This window comes from Chiloscyllium punctatum, chromosome 32, assembly GCF_047496795.1.
Source record: "Chiloscyllium punctatum isolate Juve2018m chromosome 32, sChiPun1.3, whole genome shotgun sequence".
NCBI classification, from domain to species: domain Eukaryota; kingdom Metazoa; phylum Chordata; class Chondrichthyes; order Orectolobiformes; family Hemiscylliidae; genus Chiloscyllium; species Chiloscyllium punctatum.
The window spans coordinates 46,351,645-46,376,812 of NC_092770.1; the positions used below are offsets into that span (position 1 = coordinate 46,351,645).

The following is a 25,168-nucleotide window of genomic DNA, read 5'->3' on the forward strand; positions in this document are numbered from 1 at the left end:
TAACTTGCACCCATACTGACTCAGTAGACAAACCTTCCTCAACAACCTTCATTTCTGTAGCTGTTATGCACTCGCTGATTAACAATGCTACGCCCCTCTCTTTTTCCACCCTCCCTGTTCTTTTCAAATGTCCTCAACCCTGGAATATCTAGCAACCATTCCTGCCCCTGTGAAACTCAAGTCTCCGTTATGGTCACAACATCATAGTCCCAAATACTGATCCATGCTCTAAGTTAATCACTTTTATTTCTGACACTGCTTGCGTTAAAGCAGACACACTTTAACCCATCCCTTTGTTTCATCACGTGAAAAAATGTTCCTGATAGATTCACTACATCCTGTCACTGCCCCCATCTACAACTACCCCTCTCAGATATGTAGCTATGGTTCCCACCCCCCTGCCAAACTAGGTTAAACTCTCCCAAACCACACAAACAAATCTCCCACCAAGGACATTTGTGCCCCTCCAGTTCAGGTGCAACCTGTCCTTCATATACAGGTCCCACCTTCCCCAGAAGGCATCCCAATGGTCTAAGTATCTGAAATGCACCCTCCTGCACCAGCCTCACAGCCATGTATTAAGCTGCAGTCGCTGACTGTTCATCACCTCACAATCTCATGGCACCGGTAGCAAACCTGAGATCACTACTCTACTCGTCCTGCTCTTCAGCTTCCAACCTAGTGCTCTGTAGTCACTTTACAGATCCTCAATCCCTTTCCTGGCTATATCATTGGTTCCAATATGTACCACGATTTCTGGCTGCTCACTCTCCCCCTTCAGAATCCTGTAAACCCAATCGGCGACATCCCGGATCCTGGTACTGGGGAGGCAACATACCTTCTGGGAGTCCCATTCCTGACCACAAAATGTCCTGTCAATCCATCTAACTATTGAGTCCCCTATCACTAGCGCTTTTCTATTCTCCTCCCTTCCCTTCTGAGCCTCAGTGCCAGGCTCAGTGCCACAGACCTGACAACTATGGCTTTCCCCTGGTAGGTTGTCCCCACCAGCAGTATCCAAAATGGTATACTTATTGCTGAAGGGAACGGCCACAGGTTATCTCTGCTCTATCTGTTGCTTCCCTTTCCTACCCCTGACAGTAACCCAGCTGTCCTTATCCTGTGCCTGGGGAGTGACCACCTCCCTGTACATCCTCTCAATTTCTCCCTCCGTCTCCCGGATGAACCTCAGTTCATCCAGCTCCAGCTCCAGTTCCCTAACTTGGTTTTTGAGGAGCGGGAGTTGGATGCACTTCCCGCAGATGTGGTTGGCAGAGGCATGCGTTGTGTCTCTCACCTGCCACATTCTGCAGGAGGAACATGCAACTGCCCTATCAGCCATACCCTGCTAATCTGAAAGCTCACACAGGACTAAACAAGGAAGAAAAGAAAAGACAAAAAAGAAAACCTGAAAACTTACCGAGTTTACAGACTCTTAGTAGGGTTAGAGGAGGTGGGTGGGAGGAAGGCCATACGGTGTAGGGTCCCAGGTTTAGATCTCACCCACTTAAAAACTTCCTGGCAGCCCTCGCTTCTCTCCGTCCTCTGTCGTCGCCACTCTGTTCACAATGGAGGCCCAACTCTCGAGGTAAGTCCCTTTCTAAGTGGGAAAAACTGACTTACCCAGCAGCCCTCACTTCTCTCTGCCCTCTCTCCTTGCTGCTCTGTTCAAAATGGAGGCCGGACTCCATTTTCAGCCCTGTAAATTTACACAATGTACTGTAAATGGACAGGTGTTTGGAGGGTGTGCAAATAAAACAGCCAGAAATAATTATAAATGCTTCTGCTTGTTAGTGGGTTAGAACAGTACTGATAGAATGAGAAGATGCACAGACAATGAAGGCTGCAGATTCTATCCCTTCCATTTGCCCAGCTCTGCCAACTCTGCTTAAAGAAAGAAAACTGGGATCTTCCTTGCCTGTGTTTTGAAATGTAGTAAAATCTAATACAATTTATAAAATACAAATGCTCAGCACCTTTTCTTTAGAATGGTGTTGCAGCTATGGATTTGTGTCCCATTTTTTTTCTGTTTTCAGTTGTGTTGATTGGGGAAAGCAATAAGAGGGAAAATACTTTGCTAAAATGAAGAAAATAAAATCAGTAGACTAGTTGGTGCATATTTTCAAAGGAGTTGGCTGTTTAGTTGCTCAGTTCTGTCACTCAATAAATGGTAGTTGATTTGTGATCTATCTCCACAACCTGTTTTGGATAATCACCAATACTCTAAAACCTAGAATCAACAATACTTAAACACAAGTTAACAGTCAAATTGTGGTCAAACTATAGTTGCACATTAACTGGCAGATACAAATAAGACACATCTTGAGTTGGCTCAGCAGTCCACCCAGTCTGCTTTGCCGTGAGGTGACCATTAACAGAGCCAAGTGGCTACTCATCATCCATCCCAAGTCCTGCTTCTAGAGGTAGGATGGAGTCAGAGGTAGCTGCCTGTGATATTTTCACAACCTATCTGACTGTGTTCCTGGGAGAGGTAGGCCCTCAATTCAATATCACCATCTCCATTCATTCCTTTATGCATTCAATTAGTGTCCTTTCAGACGTCTGGCACTCTGATCGCATCCCCTTTTGTAAATACTGACTCAAATTAAGTATCCAAAATATTTGGAATTTTCTTTTTCTTGATAAAATCATCATAAATGGGTTTCAAGGAGAAATATTGCTCCAGTCTGAACTTCTTTTTGTCCTAATATGTGGTGTAGTAGCAGCATCTTTGGACTAGTAATCCTGAGGACCAGAATAATAGTCTGGGATCGTGTGTTCAAATCCCACAATGGCAGATAGTGGAATTTGCATTCAATTAATAAATCTGTAACTAAAAGGTATATACAGTAATGGGAACCATAGTCAACTGTTGAAAAAACACATTTGGTTCAGTCGTAACCTGTAGGGAAGGAAAGCTGCAGTCCTTGCACACTCCAGACTATGAATTTCTTGAGGCCCATAGTGATGTAGTTGACGCTACCCTCTGAAATGGCCCAGCAAGTCCCTCAGACCAGTTGTAGTTTGGGATCGATAACATTTATCAAGACAAAATAGTTATTTTTCACAAGAAAACACCGCTGTTGCTCTTTCTTAAACTTTAGGAGGATAATAAACAATATGCTGAGAAATGTAGAGCCTTTGCTACTTTAAATTCTGGCAGTGATGGTATTTCTATGCAATCCTCTCCCCCTGAGCATTTCAGTTCAATCTAAACAGTTAAACAATTCAAATGCACAAATTCAATAATATGAAGAAGACTGAGGTGAGAATTTGGGTGAACAGAGAACTGATTTTTTTGGTGGATTATTTTAATTTTTATTTATAACAATAATACAAATTAAAAATGGCTTTAGCTTTATTATTGAAAGTATGCACAAACCTTTGAGTGCAAATATTCAGTCACTGTGCTGAAGAAAATCACACGACCAGTCACAGTAAACATTAGCTTCAGCAGCAAGCACTACTTTTGGTTTAAAAACCGAAAGAACTGCGGATGCTGTAAACCAAAATTAGTTCTGAAGAAGGGTCACCGGACCCAAAACATTAACTCTGATTTTCTGCACAGATGCTGCCAGACCTGCTGTTTTTATTACTTTTTTTTGTCCATTTTACCTTCTTGTGTCATTATTAAAGTGAACTCACAATTATCTGTCACTCAATTTCAGGATATTATACTCATATCTCAACATTGGCTGATGTTCAAGAGAATGTCATGGAATATCTTCATGTTCTCAGCCGCCCAATGGTTATTAGTCATGATCATGACATTATATGGACAGAAGCATACATGGACAATGCTGTAAGTTTCCTGAAATTTCTTTTGTACAATCAGATAAATGTGAATATTTGAATGTGACTTTGTACAGGTACATGTAATTCATTTTAAAAACTTAAAGGCTTTTAATTTATTTCATAGGATCATAGAACCCTATATTGCACAAAGAGGCTATTTGGTCCATCAAGTCTGCACTTAACCTCTGAGGCACCCACCTGGGCCGATCCATCCCCATAAAGCTGAATTTCCCATGGCTAGTCCACCTAGCCTGCACATCCCTGGACACTAGGGACAATTTAACATGGCCAATCCACCTGACCTACACAACTTTTGGACTGAGGGAGGAAGCTGGAGCACCTGGCAGAAACCCATACAGACATAGGGAGAACATGAAATCTCCACATACACAGTCACCCAAAGCTGGAACTGAACCTGGGTCCCCAGTGCTGTGAGATAGCAGTGCTAACCATTTCTTCTCATAAATTTATGTGAATTCATAGTGATCTACAATACATTGTAGGTATTGTATCTGACTATCACAGGGTCTGTTATTTCTACTGAAACATGAAGCACAAGCAGTTTGGTCAGAAGAGTCAAATCAGAGGTAGAATTCTCAATTATTTTACTATATTTAGTTATCAATAATAGATAATGATCCTAGAACCCTCATTTACCTATGTTGTATCTGCATCTTGGTTCAACTGATCGACCAACTTTTAGTTTGTGCTGTAATTTTGTTGTCCTGGGCCGCCACCGCTGCCAAATCCAAGCCACCTAACACCTGGAGGAAGAACGTCTCATCTTCTGTCTTGGGATCTTCCAACTACGTGGCATCAATGTTGACTTCACCAGTTTCCTCATCTCCCCTCCCCCATCTCATCCCAGATCCACCCTTCCAACTCTGCACTGCTCTCTTCAACTGTCCCACCTGTCCATCTTCCTTCCCACCTATCCACTCCACACTCCCCTCTGACCTACCACCATCACTCTCTACCTGCATCTACCTATCGCCTTCCCAGTTACCTCATCCCCATTCCCACCCCACACTCCTATTTATCTCTCAGCCCCCTTCCACCCACCACATTGCCGATGAAAGGCTTATGTCCAAAATGTTGATTCTCCTGCTCTTTGGATGCTGCCTGACCTGCTGTGTTTTTCCAGCGCCACACTTTTTGACCGTAATATTGTTGTGCTCTCCATTGCCAAATGTTTTGTACACTCAACCAGCTAAAAGAAACAAGCTTTATCCATATGCTGTTAAATTATTTTTAGCTCTCACTAAAACTTAATATGAAGCTAATTGTGGGAGGAGCTGTTTCTTGCAGGATAACGCTGAATATTAATGAAATAGATGCTAATGTTTGTAATGAAATATCTAACTTGGTGGTGACCCAGATTCTGCTATAAATCTATTCACATTTTAAATCCTTTTCATTTTCAGTGGGTAAAACCTGATACAAAACAATTAAGCTGATGCACTGTGGAAATTAAAAACATTACCTTGAGACATATATGGAAACCAGGGAGAAAGGAAAGAAAAGAAAGGAAAACAACTTTTGTCCCCCTTTTTATATAGCCCTTCTAATTCTTCCCCATCCTGTTAAATTACTGCATCCATAGAGCTTCCAAAATCAATGTAAACAGTTTTCATTTTTTAATGCTTTTTAAAATTGAAATCTATGTATAAATCTCAATCTAAGGTTGAGGGTGAGGGCAAATATGCACTGCTTGCATGCATTTACCAGATTGTCTATTATTACTTGAACTACTCCTCTTCCAAGTTCTCAATTTGGGCAAGGTCATGCACCCTAGAAGGTTCTGTTAATAATACTGAAACAGCTTCTCAGAGAGAAATCCATTAAGGCACTTGGAGCATGTTTTGAATGAAATTTCAAGGATATGCTTGAAGCTTTCAGACCTCAGACATGGAAGGGGAAACAAGTAGAAAATTCCCCATGCCTTTCTGACCTAAATTTGGGATAGCACCAAAGCAGAATAGAGTTCTGCTTATCTAATGTCAATTATTGATAAGCCAGAATTCTTTTCAGTGTTTTACCAATGAACTTGCAAACATGAAAAGTCTGATCATTCAACACAGTAGTTTCCAGAATGGAAGAGAAAACCTTGGACTTTATTTAAGAAACAAGTTGTGCAACAAATAGGTTGTAGCCATTCTGGATACATGTGAATTTACAGATATATGAAATCATTGCAGAAGTAGGCCATTTTGCCCCTCAAACTTGCATTGCTATTCAATATGATTGTGGCTGATTTGTTTGTGTTTCTAATTCCACATTCTCATCTACCCCAGATAAACCTTGATTCCCTGGTCTAACAAGAATCTACCCACCAATTTCTTAAAAACAGTCAATGATCCTGCCTCCACGAATTAGAAAGGGAGGCAAAAGAGGAGGGGGAGTGGTATTTTTGATAAGGGACAGCATTACAGCTGTGCTAAGGGAGGATATTCCCAGAAATACATCCAGGGAAGTTATTTAGGTGGAACTGAGAAATAAGAAAGGGATGATCACCTTATTGGGATTGTATTATCGACCCCCCAATAATCAGAGGGAAATTGAGAAACAAACTTGTAAGGAGACCTCAGCTATCTGTAAGAATAAAAGGGTAGTTATGGTAGGGGATTTTAACTTTCCAAACATCGACTGGGACTGCCATAGTGTTAAAGGTTTAGATGGAGAGGAATTTCTTAAGTGTGTACAAGACAATATGCTGATTCAGTATGTGGATGTGCCTACTAGAGAAGGTGCAAAACTTGACCTACTCTTGGGAAATAAGGCAGGGCAGGTGACTGAGGTGTCAGTGGGGGAGCACTTTAGGGCCAGCGACCATAATTCTATTTGTTTTAAAATGGTGATGCAAAAGGATAGACCAGATCTAAAAGTTGGAAGTTCTAAATTGGAGAAAGGCCAATTTTGACGGTATTAGGCAAGAACTTTCAAAAGCTGATTGGAGGCAGATGTTCGCAGGTAAAGGGACGGCTGGAAAATGAGAAGCTTTCAGAAATGAGATAACAAGAATCCAGAGAAAGTGTATTCCTGCCAGGGTGAAAGGGAAGGCTGGTAGGTATAGGGAATGCTGGATGACTAAAGAAATTGAGGGTTTGGTTAAGAAAAAGAAGGAAGCATATGTCAGATACAGACAGGATAGATCGAGTGAATCCTTAGAAGAGTATAAAGAAAGTAGGAGTATACTTAAGAGGGAAATCAGGAGGGCAAAACAGGGACATGAGATAGCTTTGGCAAATAGAATTAAGAAGAATCCAAAGGGGCTTTACAAATATATTAAGGACAAAAGGGTAACTAGGGAGAGAATAGGGCCTCTCAAAGATCAGCAAGGTGGCCTTTGTGTGGAGCCACAGAAAATGGGGGAGATACTAAATGAATATTTTGCATCAGTATTTACTGTGGAAAATGATATGAAAGATATAGACTGTAGAGAAATAGATGGTGACATCTTGCAAAATGTCCAGATTACAGAGGAGGAAGTGCTGAATGTCTTGAAACGGTTAAAGGTGGATGAATCCCCAGGACCTGATCAGGTGTACCCGAGAACTCTGTGGGAAGCTAGAGAAGTGATTGCTGGGCCTCTTGCTGAGATATTTGTATCATTGATAGTCACAGATGAGGTGCCGGAAGACTGGAGGTTGGCAAACGTGGTGCCATTGTTTAAGAAGGGCGGTAAAGACAAGCCAGGGAATTATAGACTGGTGAGCCTGACCTCGGTGGTGGGCAAGTTGTTGGAGGGAATCCTGAGGGTCAGGATGTACGTGTATTTGGAAAGGCAAGGACTGATTAGGGATAGTCAACATGGCTTTGTGCGTGGGAAATCTTGTCTCACAAACTTGATTGAGTTTTTTGAAGAAGTAACAAAGAAGATTGATGAGGGCAGAGCAGTAGATGTGACCTATATGGACTTCAGTAAGGCGTTCGACATGGGAGACTGATTAGCAAGGTTAGATATCATCGAATACAGGGAGAACTAGCCATTTGGATACAGAACTGGCTCAAAGGTAGAAGACAGAGAATGGTGGTGGAGGGTTGTTTTTCAGACTGGAGGCCTGTGATCAGTGGAGTGCCACAAGGATCGGTGCTGGGTCCTTTACTTTTTGTCATTTACATAAATGATTTGGATGCGAGCATAAGAGGTACAGTTAGTAAGTTTGCAGATGACACCAAAATTGGAGGTGTAGTGGATAGCAAAGAGGGTTACCTCTGATTACAACAGGATCTTGACCAGATGGACCAATGGGCTGAGAAGTGGCAGATGGAGTTTAATTCAGATAAATGTGAGGTGCTGCATTTTGGGAAAGCAAATCAGAGCAAGACTTATACACTTAATGGTAAGGTCCTCGGGAGTGTTGCTGAACAAAGAGACCTTGGAGTGCAGATTCATAGCTCCTTGAAAGTGGAGTTGCAGGTAGATAGGATAGTGAAGAAGGCGTTTGGTATGCTGTCCTTTATTGGTCAGAGTATTGAGTACAGGAGTTGGGAGGTCATGTTGCAGTTGACGAGGACATTGTTTAGGCCACTGTTGGAATATTGCATGCAATTCTGGTCTACTTCCTATCGGAAAGATGTTGTGAAACTTGAAAGGGTTCAGAAAAGATTTACAAGGATATTAGACAATAGACAATAGACAATAGACAATAGGTGCAGGAGTAGGCCATTCAACCCTTCTAGCCTGCACCGTTATTCAATATGATCATGGCTGATCATTCCTAATCAGAATCCTCTTCCTGCCTTATCTCCATAACCCTTGATTCCACTATCTTTGAGAGCTCTATCCAACTCTTTCTTAAATGAATCCAGAGACTGGGCCTCCACTGCCCTCTGGGGCAGAGCATTCCACACAGCCACCACTCTCTGGGTGAAGAAGTTTCTCCTCATCTCTGTCCTAAATGGTCTACCCCGTATTTTTAAGCTGTGTCCTCTGGTTCGGCACTCACCCATCAGTGGAAACATGTTTCCTGCTGCCAGAGTGTCCAATCCTTTCATAATCTTATTTGTCTCAATCAGATCCCCTCTCAGTCTTCTAAACTCAAGGGTATACAAGCCCAGTTGCTTCAGTCTTTCAGTGTAAGGTACTTCCGCCATTCCAGGAATTGACCTCGTGAACCTACACTGCACTCCCTCAATAGCCAGAATGTCTTTCCTCAAATTTGGAGACCAGAACTGCACACAGTACTCCAGGTGTAGTCTCACCAGGGCCCGATGTTGCCAGAGTTGGAGGATCTGAGCTACAGGGAGAGGCTGAACAGGCTGGGGCTGTTTTCCCTGGAACATCGGAGGCTGAGGGGTGACCTTATAGTGGTTTACAAAATTATGAGGGGCATGGATAAGATAAATAGACAAAGTCTTTTCCCTGGGGTCGGGGAGCCCTGAACTAGAAGGCATAGCTTTAGGGTGAGAGAGGAAAGATATAAAAGAGACCTAAGGGGCAATTTTTTCACGCAGAGGGTGGTATGTGTATGGAATGGGCTGCCAGAGGATGTGTTGGAGGCTGGTACAATTGCAACATTTCAGAGGCATTTGGATGGGTATATGAATAGGAAGGGTTTGGAGGGATATGGGCCGGGCACTGGCAGGTGGGACTAGATTGGGTTGGGATATCTGGTCGGCATGGACAGGTTGGACCGAAGGGTCTGTTTCCATGCTGTATATCTCTATGACTCTATGACTCTATCACTAATGAGGCAGAGTTCCAAAATATCACAATGTTTTGAGAGAGAAAAAAGAATCCTAATGTCTGTTCTCAAAGGGAAACAATTAATTTTGAAACTGTGCCCCCTAGTTCTGACCCATAAAGGGAAACATCCTTTTCATCTCCACCTTTTCTAGGCTGTTCAGAATCTAGGGCATATCATTCAAGTCAACTCTTACCCCCCCCCCAAGCTTCAGTGGAAGCAAGCTCAGTCTGTTCAACCTATGGTCATAAGACAACCCAGTAATTTCAGGTCTCAATGTCATAAACCTCCTCTGAACTGCCTTAATTCATTTATATCCTTCCGTAAATAAGGAGATCAAAACTGCACATGGTATTTAAGATGCATTCTGCCCAATGCACTATATAACTGAAGCATAACATCTTTACTCTTATGTTCAATTCCTCTTGTAATAAAGGATAACATCCCATTAGCTTCCTTAGTTATGTGCTGTACCTACATACCCACTATGTGTGACTCATACACCAGAGCACCCAAATCCCTCTATATCTCAGAATTCTGTATTTTTTCTCTGCTTAGTTATTGCACATTTTAAAAGTTCTTCCTGTAAGAGTGAAGAACTTTACATTTTCCCATATTGTATTCCATCTGTTAGATAATTGTCCACTCACTCAACCTATCTATATCTGTGTGCTGGCAACATGATACCTGTCTTAAGCACACTTTTTTTTAACCTTAACTTTTTCTGTAGTCCAAGCCAACCTTTCCTGAATTCAAGGAATTTTGTAAAACTTACAGCAATGTATCTAATACCTAATAGAGCAGGGAAATGAGACTGAGTAAGTAACTATGCAGTTGCTAGGGAATTCTAGATATTGGAGAAGAACACTCTAGACTGGAGGAAGTACTGTGTAAAGCTTGGGTAGATGCCCAAGGATAGATGTGCAAACAGGAGAAAGCTTTGTACTTGGCTGCAGTTGGAAAATGAATTTGCAAAATACATTCGTGAAACTCAGCAAATGGACCTCAGTTTCTCAAATATCTATCCAAACCTTTGCCCTGATGTTATGGACCAGGCCAAACCCCCTCAAAACATTTCAAGAAGGTAGCCTGGACCCTCCCTTTTCTAGTTGTTTTGAGCAGATGTAGTGTGAATATTCCAGGCGTGATGCAACTGGCCCAACTGGGCAGTTTTAAACAAAACAGAATTTATTACTGAATGAATCACAAACAAAAGAGAGCAGAATATAGAATAACGTAACCTATCTGAAAACCAAACAGGCTATCCCAAATTAATGATGCTGTTTCAAATTCCTGCAACAATCTCCATAAACACCTGCTGACACTAAAGATAAAATCAGACACAGGGTCTTATAGGAAAGAGAGAGATGTCAGAGAGATTCAGCATGGAAGACCTTCTTCATGTGGCTGTTTCTTTGACCAGCAGCCTCAAAACCAACTGCTTGCTCTGAACAGCCAGCCTGCTAAAACCCAAACCAAACCAGAGATAAGCTGAACTGGGAGAACTGGCCACTCCCCTTTCATTGTACAAGTGTTTTCGTAAAACTTAACAGCTTCTTCAAGTAGATCAAGCCGAACATTTCAGAACCTGTGTCTTGCAAAAGACTTTTAAAAAAAAAACAAGGACGACACAACCTCGTTAAAGGAGCACTGAAACAAACAAGAAAATTCAGCATTGCGCATTTCAAAGCCAGCCTCTAATTATATACCAGATTTATAAAGAGAAGCAATTTTGTACTGCAACATAAGACTTCGGTTTCACAGCATCATGTAGTATTTTGGTCCAACCCATCCATGTCGACTAGATATCCTAGATTAATCTAGTCCCATTTGCCAGCATGGGGTCCATATCCCTCTCAGCCCTTCCTATTCATGTACACATCCAGATGCCTTTTAAATGTTGTATATATGCACCTTTTTAAATGTTCCATATATGCACCACGCTCTATGCAAAAGATTACCCCTTTGGTCTCTTTTAAATCTTTCTCTCTAACCTTAAACCTATGCCCTCTAGGTTTGGACTCTCCTCCCCTGGGAAAAAGACATTGTCTATTCACCCTATCCATGCCCCTCATGATTTTATAAACCTTTATAAGGTCACCCCTTAGCTTCTGACGTTCCAGGGAAAATAGCCCCAACTTATTTGGCTTCTCGCTGTAGCTCAAAACCTCCAACCCTGGCAACATTCTTGTAAATCTTTCCTGAAGTTTCAAGTTCAGCAACATCTTTCCTATAGCAAGGAGACCAGAATTGAACACAGTATTCCAAAAGCAGCCTAATCAATATCCCCTACAGCTACAACATAACATCCCAATCCTAATCACAATGCACTGACCAAAAAAGGCAAATGTGCCAAATATCATCTTCACTATCCTATCTACCTGTGAAACTACCTTCAACGTCTCTCTATTTGGCAATAGTCCCCAGGACTCTACCTTAAAGTGTATAAATCCTCCCTTGATTTACCTTACCAAAATGCAACATCTCAAATTTATGTTAACTAATCTCCATCTGCCAGTTGTCGGCCCATAGGCCCATCTGATCAAGGTCCCATTGTACTTTTAGGTAACCTTCTTCACTATCCACGACAGCACCAATTTTTGGTGTCATTGGCAAACTTATTAGCCATTCCTCCAAATATTCACACTCATATCTTATATATGAATGACAAAAGACAGTGGACCCAGTAGCAAATCTTGTGGCATGCCGCTTGTCACAAGCCTGCAGTCCAAAAAGCAACCCTCCACCGCCGCCTTCTGTCTCCTACCTTCAAGCCAATTTTGCATCCAAATGGCTAGCTCTCCCTGTATTGTGATCTAACCTAGCTAACTGGTCTCGTATGTTGGAACCTTGCTATGATTGTTATAAAAACTCATCTGGTTGACTAATGTCCTTGTAGGGAAAGAAAGCTGTCATCCTTATTTGGTCTGGGCTACATGTGACTTCAGACACACATTATGTGGTTGACTCTCAACTGCCCCGTGACATGATCTAGCATGCCACTCAGATCTAAGGTAATAAGCGATTGACAACAAATGCTAGCCTTGCCAGTTATCCCTTTGTCCCATTAAAGAATAAAGAGAAAAAAAATGATGCCATTCAAGAACAAATTATTTGGCTCTGGTGACAGAGGAGGGTGACTTTTAATACATTTAATATATCCCTGTGCTGCTAAATAGCACCAGCAGTCTTTCCTGTACTGTAATAAACTGAGTTAAATTGTACCAGCTTGTGTGTAAGACTATTATTGTGCATTAATTTGATACATTCCATGAATTTAACGCACTTGTTTCCTTGGAGATTACTATTTATTTATAGAAAAAGTCTGATAATAATAATGCTTTAATTTTTGATCTGGAGTTGGTGTGAAAAGGCTTTGACATGGCAATTGCAATTGTGAGATAGTGGGAGAGTCATTTTCAACTTCTCTTAAAACAAATGTTATTTGTGGAAATCTTATTGTATTTAGAACTGCTTCTTTTCATTGTTTACTCCAAGATTCTGTCTTGTGTGATGTTTAAGTGTGCAGACCAAGAGGGACCCAGTTTCAATTGCTGCTTATTGTTCCACAGTCCTCATTCCAGCCTATGCCAATTAATGATCATTTATCACAATTGTCCTTACCAACCTCCACCATTCCTCATTCTTAATATATTAACATTAATGTTCTATTTCTCATTTACCAATTCCTATTTTGGTCTTATCATTTATTTTATTTTACCTATGTTTCTCATCAGTCTGTTCAAAGATGTTAGTACACACTTTTGGAGCAGGTGGGCTCTGAACCCAGGCCTCCTGATCTAGGAGTAAGGACATTGCCACTGCATCATAACAGTACCCAAGCTCTGATCTTATCTAACCTATTTTTCTAATCAACCTATTCAGAGATGTTAATACATACATCTGAAGCAGGTGGGACTTGAACCCAGCCTCTTGGTTCAGGGGTATGGACACTATCACTGCACGACAAGAACCCTTTTAATCTTATCAAACTTGACGTCTGCTATTTTATCCAACTGTTCTATTTTAACCTCTTTTATCCATGTTTAGTTTGGTGTGTACCTCTTCCTCTGCATTTTTTTATTGGTAAGGAGCATTCAGCCATTTGACTATCCATCCTGTCAACCCCATTCCAAAATCATTCCAATTTGATGTATTCCATGCCACGTTCTAAAGTTTTTCCAAAAACATATAATTTCAACTGACCCTTCCTGCATCTGTCTGAATATTTTACTCAATCTTATTCACCAAGTGTTGCTGTCCCTTTTGTGCGAATGCCTTTTAACATTTTCTTTGCTCTAAAGAGATGATTTATCTTGTTATTAGATAGCTCCAATACAACTGAGTTCAACATTGCTAAGGTGTGTGTTCTACAGCACAGAATCAAAGAATCAGTTTGAATTATCTCCTCCCTCCCCGCACCTCTGTTATCTGAAAGATTGGTAGGGTACTCCCACTCTGTAAAGCATTAGTGCTCCGAGGAGGATTAATCAGCTGCATGGGAGCCCTCAGCTAGTGAGAAAGATCCATCTCTAAAGGCTACCATGGCAGATCCCTGATCCCAATAATTACGCTGGGAGTAATTGCACTGCTGGAAATGCATGCAGTCCCAGCCATCAAGAAGCTACAGTCTATTAAGAAGTGAGTACAGCAGTCTCAAATCAGACGAAATACTAGAGGTCCCAGGAAGTGGTGGAAAGGTGGATGGATGAGGGAGGAGGCATTTGGGGTGGAGGAGGGCAGCAAGGTGGAGCAGGAGTGCCCAGTTTCAAAAGAGGTGCTGGATTGCAAGAAAGTGGCAGTGAAGGAGACCTAATTTTTGCTGTAAGGGAAAAGTTACTTCACCAGGCCACTCTCCCTGGCCCTGGCCCTCCTCGCTTCCACATCAGCCACCTCCTACCAGTCACAATTTTGCAACAGCAGCCTAAAGTGACCCTAAGTAAGAATTAATTGATCACTTAAAAACCTCAACTGGGGCAAAGGCTGATAGGTCACCCTAGATCTCATCCACTGACCATAAAATCACAGACCTGTAGGTGGTAGAAAAGTCACCCACAGAGTTTTATAGACTGCCCATTTATAAGTATATCAATGGCATGGCCAAACAAAAGTGCCCATGAAAATCATTGGCTAATTTGAATATTTTCCCTCAGGAAGATAGATGGAACATGCCTGCAATTTACTGTCACATTGCATTACATTTGATTGGTCATTTTTATTGTTTTAATATCACTTTTTAAAAATTTCATCTGTTATTCTGTCTGCTCTTCTCACTTGCAATCTACTTATTCCCTCCCACTGTCATCATTCTGTTCTACCTCCATCTCGACACTACTGCTAATTCCTAACCTCATCACTGCTAACTGCTACAGTCTAATGAGGTAACCACAACTCACAGCATATGCTGTCATTATTGTGTGTTGTATTCTGAACTCAGAAGTCATTCCTTTGTACTGTACTGTGCTGTGTTGTATGTATTTGACATTGTGCTGTATGTTAATTGTATTGTTATGACCAGACTCTGGGTGAGGTTCCATAATGTTTTATGATTCCAAAGGGATATCCTGAATCATTAAATTCCCAGGTGAGGAAGGATAAACTGGCTCCCCTTGGTTTTTTTGCCTACCCCCTTGATTGATCACAACAATATTTTTTTCGTAAATCTCTTCCCTTGTGGATACCTTTGCTCCCAGACCGAAATGAGATTATGTTTTAAAAGGAGCCAATTTAATCAGGGTTCCTTGAATTAACAAGAAGACTGAATCCATTAATTACTGACTGAGACAACAGATAATAATGCAGCAAATATACATACAGAGAAGAAATAAGAGGTGAGTCCAAAAAGATAAAAGTAAAAAAAAAATCAGTCTTTGAATTGTTTGTGAAGTATGAAGATGTTATCGTTTTTATTGGACAGTACTAATAGCAGTGACATTGAGAGTAGAATGTTTGATCTCCATATAGTGGGAGGTTGATTGAAGTTCATTTGTTCTGATTTCTTTTGAACTGATTGGCAGCACCAAGTGAGAGAACATCTTTCCTCTTTGTTTTATGCGCAGTACAGTGTATTTAAATGGCTTTTCTAAATGCTATGGCCCTTTCAACACTCTAGTGCACACAGTAGGGCAGCTGGTGAATAACACACACAGGCAAGTGTTGCATCAATTTGAATCCCATTTTTTTGTATATTTTCAAAGGGTAAAAACAGATATGCCTATACAAGATGGCTCAGTGCTGAAGGGGGACGTGTAGTCAGCCACGTTATTATCTCTTCTTATTAAGTCTGTCCCCGTTTGAAGTTTCCCTGACTCTTTACTGCAGCAGCATTGCATTAGTTCCACACTGGACTTACAGGATTTCATTGGTCACTGGATTTAAATCCATTATTTTTCTTTTTCTGTAGCAGTTATTTTTAAATACATTTTTGGAATTAAAAGTTACAAAAAAAAACTTTGGGTTTCATTATGAAGCAGTGTTTCATTCGCAGAGACATTACACTTTCTACAACACGTCACTGCAATTTTGTGTACTTAAGGGATGAGAAAGTAAAATTGAACATTTTGTAGGCAACTCAATGTTGCAAGCTATTCTTTTCCTGGAGAAAGTGTATTGTAATAAAGGAATTCTACAGAACATGTCATATTTTCTATTTCTTTCACTCATGCAGGTTTGGTGTAAATAAGTTTGTTGAGCCAAAAGATCTTTTCTGGGTTTTAGAAAATAATCCTATGATTTGTTAGCTCATGTGGCATTTTGCAATCCAGTACATCTGAATCATGCATCTCCCCTGAGAAGTTTTTAGAAGAAAGAGAAACCTTTTCACCCCTTATATAATTACAGACACTGCATGAATTGGAAGTATTCCCATCTCACAAAAAGTGCTGCCTGACATCTTCTGAATAGCATTTTCCGTGAATTGTATGAGATTGCATTATTACTTTTGAATATTTTCACACCTCTTAGAATTGTCACAAAATAAATTTGACATAATTTTATGTAATTCATTGATATGAGAACTATTTATTACTATTGATTTGATAAATACAACTTTTCTGTAGATTGTTGTTCTTGTGGTCATTCCTTTTTATTAATAACTGATTATCTACTTATAACAGCTATTTCAATCAGCAGCACATAGTCTGCTCCTCATGACAACAGTGGCAATGCCAGTCTTTAGCAGAAAGAATGAAACTGTGAGTAGATGTATTCAGCTTCTGTTTCTGCTCCGTCTCTGCGTATGATATACATTAGATAATAAAAGTACAAACAGGTTGAACCTCTTTTGGATTGAAACTTAAATTGAAGGTTAGAGGAATAGACAGAGATTGAGATGCAAATACTGTATGGGATACAATTCCTCTGTTTTAATCCAGAAGAAAAGATACTTTCATCCGAGCCTTAAAACGAGTATTGATACTGATGACACAGTAATGGAATTGACAGCACTGTTAACCTGTTGGATTCATAAAATTTACTGAGTCTTTCAAGCAGCCATATTTGACAAGCCCACCTTTTGCATTGTGGTATTTATGCATTACTAATGTTCACAATATAATATTTTATGTATAAGTTTGGAAAAATAATCTGCAAAGTTAAAAAGTGGGTAATGGATTTGATTTTCTGAGGAATACTAGTTTGCCACTCTACTCATAAAAGGAGTAAGCTCAGTACTTCGAGGGGAGATTCCAATATGGACTTCTTCAGAATTGTGGAACCAGACTTCTTCTTTCATAGCTTAGAAATTTCAAGGAAAGGTAAACCACATTTCCTTTTCACAGCAATCAGTTGCCATATTCTGACATTTAGCCATGTTTTTTAAGCTGCTGTCAAGTGGTGAGTACACAAGGCAAGACCAAGGGAGGTTACTGTGCTAGATGGATAGAACAATAGAGTGTCAGGTGGATAAGGAATAGAATGCCAGGGTATGATGCCAGATGAATAGGGTATAGGGTGCAAAGTCGGTAGTGTGCCAGGTGGTAGGGTGTCAGGTAACATTCCTGCTAGAGGGTAAGAAGCAGGATGAAAAATGGCATGTCATGTAAATAGAGTGCCAGCTGGGTTGGAACTAGATACCAGAGATTGGAGTGCAAGATAGGTAGGATATCAAATGGGAAGTGAGTAGGGTGCTAGTGGGTAGGATATCAAGGTGAAAGGAAGCAAGGACCACATAAATGATGCATTGTTTAAGGTAGATTGGGATGGGTGGGAGAAATAAGGTCTAGCAGAGTAGGGTAACTGTTGAGTCCAGTGTTAGGGGAAGGAGGGGAGTTTGGGAGGAAGGTAGTCTAGCAGGATTGGAGATGGTGAAAGACTGTTTTACTGTAAAGCAGGGAATATGTTTGGTAGTGGAGGGAAGTAGTGTTCAGGTATGGAAAATTGTTGGCCTTTTTTCACTGGTATATGTATGGCAGAATAAGATCTAATGATTTATCCTGACCCAGGCAGAAGGCAGAGCATATGTATAAGCTGGATGGATGTATGAACAGGTACATTGTTTCACAACCAGTAAGCTTGGGACTAAATCCGTGGCACATTTCACATCGTGTTGCTTGATTATACTGGAGAGGGTACAGAGGTGATTTACCAGCACATTGCCTGGGTTGGGGACGTTTAGTCATAGAGTCATATAGCTGGAAACATGCTTTGGTCCAACTCATTTGTATCAACCAGGCATTCCAATCTGACTCAGTTCCATTTGCCAGCATTTGGCCCATATCCCTCTAAACTTTTCCTATTCAGATATCCATCAAGATGCCTTTTAAATGTTGTAATTGTACCCACCTCCACCATTTTCTCTGGCAGTTTGTTCCATACACAGGTTCTTTTTAAAGTCTTTCCCCTCCCACCTTAAACCTATGCCCTCTAGCTTTCGACTCACTCACCCTAGGGAAAAGGCCTTGGTTATTCACCCTGTCCATGCCCCTCATGAATTTATAAACCTCTATAAGGTCACACCTCAACCTCTAATGGTCCAGGGAAAAATGCCCCAGCTTATTCAACCTCTCCCTATAGCTCAAACCCACCATTCCAACTAACATTCTTGTAAATCTTTTGTGCACTCTCTCAAGTTTAACAACATCCTTCCTAAAGCAGGGAGACCAGAATTGAACACAGTATTCCAAAAGTAACCTCACTTATGTGCTGTACAACTGCAACATGATATCCCAACTCTTATACTAAATGCACTGACCAATGAAGGCAATCATGCCAAACACCTTCTTAACCACCCTGTCTACTTGTGACTCCACTTTCAAGGAACAGTACACCTGAATCCAGTTGTTTGTCTGTTTAGCAGAACTCCCCAGAGCCTTACCATGAACTGTGTAAGTCCTGCCTTGGTTTGCCTGACCAAAATGCAACCCCTCACATTTTTTCAGTCCTAGGCCCATTGGCCCATCTGATCAAGGACCAATTGTGCTTCGAAATAATCTTCTTCATTGTCCACTACAACACCTATCTTGGTGTCATCTGCAAATGTACTAATCATGCCTCTTACCTTCCACTTATTTTTCTGTCATCTACAAACTTGGCTGTAGCTCACTCACTTTCCTCATTTAAGTAGTCAATAAACATTGTAAATGATTATAGCTTCAGCATTAAGCCATGTGGCACTCCATCAGTTTCAGGTTGCCATTCTGTTCAAATGATATGGCCATCTGTTGCAGATAGTAAGTGTAGTGATGGAGACAAGATCACTAAGAAGAGAGTGACGAGGAAGGCATAGGATCAGATGATTTTATGCAATGTTGAAAGACCTTTAGCGTAGCCGTATTGGAAAAGGCATGAGTAATCGACAATGGAAATTGAGGAGGGGAATAAACCAGCATGTGGTAACTGCAATTAAAGGGGAAAAGCTCTGAGAGTAAGAAGAAAAGGCAGTAGCCAGGTGTGACAGTGACACATGCAGTGACATATGCAGTGTAAAGTGACACATGCAGTGTAAAGGTAGAAGTGCTGAAGAGTCTAGTTTAACAATAGAAGGGGAATGGCCAGTTCTCCCAGTTTAGGTTTTTTCTAGTTTGCTTTTGGCTGTAGCAGTCACAAGATGTATGAGACCAAGGGAGTTGCAAGTTTCAGGAAAGAATTCCTCCGACTTTCTTCTGAAATGTCTTTGGATGTTGTTCCCTCCTGCCTCTAAGAATCAGTATTTGAATTTACCTTTTTGCCAAGGGAGTGTTTATGGGATGTTACTGGTTTGGAACAGTTACTTAGTAATAGTTGCTGTATTGGGTTGGTTAAGTTTTCCAATAGGTAAGTTATTCTAAATTCTGCTTTCTTTCATTTGTATTTTAATTGTAGTGTTTAAATAAATTCTGTTTTACTTAAATTTGAGTAGTTTGACCAGTTACATCACACCTGGAACACTCACTTCACATCTACCTTTAAAATAAGAAAATGTGAGGCCCTAGGTTGCCTTCTTAAAATATTTTGAGGAGGGTCTGTCCTGGCTCATAACAAAAGATTTGGCAACAATGGGGAAGAGATTTTAGATTTTGCTGCCGTAGGGTAAATAAGGAGCCTTTAGGTGCTGTAATTCAAATAGGCTCCAAATACATTTTTCTCAGTCTCAGCCTGCATAGGTAAGCCTACAGTGAGTATATGCCAGGAGGTTATGGTTAGCCTAGTTAAATTCAAGGTACTACACTTTAGGAAGGACATAAAGGATTTGGAGAGGGTTTACTAGAATGGTTCTAATGGTAGACAAGCAGGGGCTGTTCTCCTATTTGAGAAGATTAAGCAGGAAATTGATAGAGGTGTTCAAAATCATTGATGTTTTAAAAAGAATGAAATTAGAAGAATCTATTCCCAATTCATCAAGAACCACCAAAAACCATCAACAAGAATTTAATGTGACTGGCAAAAGTTTCAGAAGTGAAATGAGGGAAAATCTTTCATAACACAAGCATGATTAGGATTTAGATTGCACTGCCTGCTATGGTCGTGGATACAGATTCAATATTAGCCTTTCAGAGGTAATTTGAGTCATGGAGATCTACAGCATAGAAAAAGGTCCCTTGACCCATTGAGTCTGCGCCTGTCAAGCACAACCAGTTAACTAATCTAATCTAATTTTCTAGCCATTGGACTATTTCCTTATATGCCTTGGCATCACAAGTGAACATCAAAATACTTTTTAAGTGTCATGAGAGTTTCTGTCTCTACCAATCATGTAGGCAGTGAGTTCCAGTTTCCCAGTTTAGAGGGATATGGGTCAAATGCTGGCAAAAGGAATTAGGTTAGATTGGGATCTTTGGTCGGTGTGGATGAGTCTGTTTCTGTGAGGTATGACTCTATTACTAATGAACATAGGAGGTATAGTTAGTAAGTTTGCAGATGATACCAAAATTGGAGATGTAATGGGCAACAAAGAAGATTACCTCTGATTACAATGGGATCCTGATCAGATGGGCCAATGGGCTGAGGAGTGGCAGCTGGAGTTTAATTTAGGTAAATGTGAGGTGCTGCAATTTGGAAAAGCAAATCAGAGCAGGACTTATACATTTAATGGTAAGGTCCAAGGGAGTGTTGCTGAATAAAGAGACCTTGGAGTGTAAGTTCATATCTCCCTGGAAGTGGAGTCGCAGGTAGATAGGATAGTGAAGAAGAGGTTTGGTATGCTTTCCTTTATTGGTCAGAGTATTGAGTACAGGAGTTGGAAGGTCATGTTATGGCTGTACAGGACTTTGGTTAGGCCACTGTTGGAATATTGTGTGCAATCCTGGTCTCCTTCCTATCGGAAGGATGTTGTGAAACTCGAAAGGCTTCAGAAAAGATTTACAAATATGTTGCTAGGGTTGGAGGATTTGAATTATAGAGAGAGGCTGAATAGGCTGGGGCTGTTTTCTCTGAAGTGTCTGAGGCTGAGGGGTGACCTTCCAGAGGTTTATAAAATCATGAAAGCCATGGATAGGTTAAATGGACAAAGTCTTTTCCCTGGATGGGAGAGTCCAAAACTAGAGGGCATAGTTTAGGGTGAGAAGGAAAAGATAGAAAAGTGACCCAAGGGGCAACATTTTCACGCAGAGTGTGGTGCATGTATGGAATGAGCTGCTTGAGGAAGAGGTGGAGACTGATACACTTGCAACATTTAAAAGGCATCTGGATGGTTATATGAATAGGAAGGGGTTAGAGGGAAATGGGCCAGGTGCTGGTAAATGGGACTACATTAGGTTGGGATAATTGGTCAGCATGATTGAGTTGGACCAAAGGGTCTGTTTCCATGCTGTACATCTCGATGACTCTTTGATTCTATGGTCAGGATCACCAAGTCTATATGGGATTTTTGTTATACTTAAGTGAGTAGACAAAAACTTAAGCAGATGGAATATAATGTGGAAAAATCTGAGGTTATGTATTTGGCAGGAGGAATAAAGAGCTGAATATTATTTAAATAGAGAGAGACTGCAGAACAGAGGAATTTGGAAGTCCTCGTACATTTATCGCAGAAAGCTATGATCCAAGTCGGAAGACAAATGGAACCTTGGCTTTTATTTCAAAGGAAAATATAATATAAAAGTAAGAAGGTTTTGCAAAAGCTATGCAAGGTATTTGTCAGACTACAATACTGTGAACAATTTTGGATGCTTATCTAAGGAAAGATATACTGGTTTTGGAGGCAAACAAGAGAAGTTTCACTCGGCTGCTACCAGGTATAAAGATCCGTCTTCTGAGATGTTGAGTAGGTTGGACTTGAACTCATTGGAATTTAGAAGAATGAGAGGTGATCTTGTTGAAATATAAAAGATTCTGAGGGGACTTGACAGACAAGATACAAAAATGTTGTTTCCCTTTAAGGGAAAGTCTCAGACCAAAGGACATAATCTTAGAATAAGGGATTGCACATTTAAGATAGAAATGAGGTGGACTTTCTTCTCTGAGAGTAATGAATCTATAGAATTCTTCACCATGGAGGGCTGTAGAAACTCGGTCATTCAGGATATTCAATGCTGAGAGAAGCACTTTTAATCAGTAAGGGAATCCAGGGCTGTAGGGAAAAGGCAGGAAATTACAGTCAATGGTTATCAAATTAACCATAATCTCATTGAATGATGAAGTAGATTTGATGGACTGAATGGCCTACTTCTGCTCCTGTGTCTAATGGTTTTATGGTCTAATCTCTTCTCAGCTATTTCCTTTGATACTTCAATCACCCCAACATACTGGTTCCTAATCTTTTTCTTTCTCATCATTTCACACATCGATTTCAGCATCCAAATCTCATTAGTATTCAGTCATTGTTCCACTCTTGATGTTATTCAGGTTTCAGCCCTATGTAACAAGACAGGCTTCAGAAACTTGCTTTTAGTTTCCACAGTCACACAGCACTCTACTGCATTTCTTCTCATCATTTCAGTTAGCACTATTCAGCCGAATTCCATTGCTGTCACACCTCAGACATCCCCAGGTGCTGTCGATTCTGAGATTGGTTTCATACATGCAGGGTGTCTCAGTGCTTTCACATCTCACCAAGTGTTTCAGACACAACCTTGTCTTAGTTTGTCCTCAAGGTTCCCTAATGCTTTCAGGTCACCACTAATACATTACTAATGACCCCAGGCTACAATTTCCTCACACCGACCCCACAAATTACAGGTCACAGCCTCTTCACTGTATCCTGAATCTGATTTCACTAAGTGCACATGGATCTCTTCTCTAAGTTGACAATCACCCCAGATTTAGACCACTGTGAATCAATTTCTATCCCATTATGAGATAGTTCAAACTCAATGTGATGACTACTATTTATAGTAGCAGCAATATGGAACAAAGTAAGTAGTGTTGAACTTCAAACTTTTTATTATTGTGACTGAACCTGTCCTTTCACACACTCTTTTTCCCTGTAGAGAGCACATGGTATCCTTCTAGGAGTTGTAGGAACAGATGTCCCACTGAAAGAGCTGTTAAAGTTAGCTCCGAGATATAAGGTATGTTCTAAACTGCATTAATGTTTTTCATCAGTGAGGGTAAGTTGTTATGATTGTTTGGATCAGAAGAACAGTTGCAAGTTATTTGTAAATAAACCACAGCATCTTAATTGTTAACATATCACATAATTTTTCAATGCCAGTCAGACTTAAGAAAAAGGTATCGAGTGTGCTAACTCAGCAGTAAATAAATGCAACCAATGTTCCAATGAGTTGTGTGTTTCTGGAGCCTTTCAAAAACAGGTGTTCTTTTATCTTCTTGCACTTCTTACACTGTACTCTCATAATGCATTTTGTTGACAAACAATTGTGGTGTCATTGAGCATATACACTATCTCTGCCTTTATGCCTTAATTGTTTAGTTATAGAGTCATAGAGATGTACTGCACAGAAACAGACCCTTCGGTTCAACTTGTCCATGCTGACCAGAGAACCCAACCCAACCTAGTCCCACCTGCCAGCACCCAGCCCATATCCCTCCCAACCCTTCCTATTCATATACCCATCCAAATGCCTTTTAAATGTTGCAATTGTACCAGCCTCCACCACATCCTCTGGCAGCTCATTCCATACATGTACCACGCTCTGCTTGAAAAAGTTGCCCCTTAGGTGTCTTTTATATCTTTCCCCTCTCACCCTAAACCTATACCGTCTAGTTCTGGACTCCCCAACTCTAGGGAAAAGACTTTGTCTATTTATCCTATCCCTGCCTCTCATGATCTTATAAACCTCTATAAGGTCACCCCTCAGCCTCCGATGCTCCAGGGAAAACAGCCCAGCCTGTTCAGCCTCTCCCTATAGCTCAAATCCTCCAACCCTGGCAACATCCTTGTAAATCTTTTCTGAACCCTTTCAAGTTTCACAACATCTTTCCGATAGGAAGGAGACCAGAATTTCACACACTATCCCAATAGTGGCCTAACCAAAGTCCTGTTCAGCTGCAACATGACCTCCCAACTCCTGTACTCAATAATCTGACCAATAAAGCATACCAAACATCATCTTCACTATCCTATCTACCTGCGACTCCAGTTTGAAGGAGCTATGAACTTGTTGACTTTTGAATATTCAATTATTCACAGAACACTGATTCATTAATACTTCCTCTAGGGCCATAAAAGCTAAAATTATTTAACAGTATATTTACTGTGGGGCACTTTCAGCCAACTGACAACTTGAAGCCCAGCCTGTTGCAATGTGAGGATACTTTTGCTGCAAGGTTTTGACTTACACCATGAAAACTTGAAAAGCTACCTAATACATGATATTTTAGGGTAGCATTATCTTCCTAGATTCCTTTAAGTGTACTATTTTCTTCCATATCTGTTCCTAAATAGATACTGGTTGAACCCAATCACTTCTTCTTGGCAAACTTTGACCACTGTTTTATGATGGGGATGGTTGCTTTGAGCATCAGGAAGGACAAGTCTCCTCCAGGTCAGGATAGCACTGCTCCAATATTGGCCAACAGACACTATTTCGGGCTGTGTTTTGATTGATATCCTTTTGTTCTCAGAAAGCCAGCTTTCTGAAGGTTGAAATTATTTATAATCTTTCTTGAGCCTTTAAAATCTTCACTTTTTTAGCAACTCAACTTTTAGACTTTCAGTTTTGGGCATCAGAGTATGGAATTTTTAATGGAAAGCAAATACATTTTTTATTGCAAAAAAAAACCCTCTTATGAGACAGAACCAGGTCCACTGGCTCAAACTATAGCAGCCATCATTACGTAAAGTGTCCACCATTCTAAATATTCTACCA

At 40.6% G+C, this 25,168-nt stretch overlaps 1 protein-coding gene across 6 annotated transcripts in view; it reads left to right on the plus strand.

Moving 5' to 3' along the window:
• LOC140458136 (voltage-dependent calcium channel subunit alpha-2/delta-4-like) overlaps positions 1–25,168 on the plus strand; it is a 491,615-nt gene that overhangs the window by 126,849 nt on the left and 339,598 nt on the right. For 5 of the 6 annotated variants that reach the window (XM_072552257.1, XM_072552261.1, XM_072552258.1 and 2 more), the window contains exons 13-15: positions 3,669–3,802; positions 16,598–16,675; positions 23,327–23,407. In XM_072552257.1, coding sequence (XP_072408358.1) covers positions 3,669–3,802; positions 16,598–16,675; positions 23,327–23,407 — 293 coding nt within the window. The remainder of the gene's footprint in view (positions 1–3,668; positions 3,803–16,597; positions 16,676–23,326; positions 23,408–25,168) is intronic. The other variant, XM_072552259.1, reaches the window with a different exon arrangement.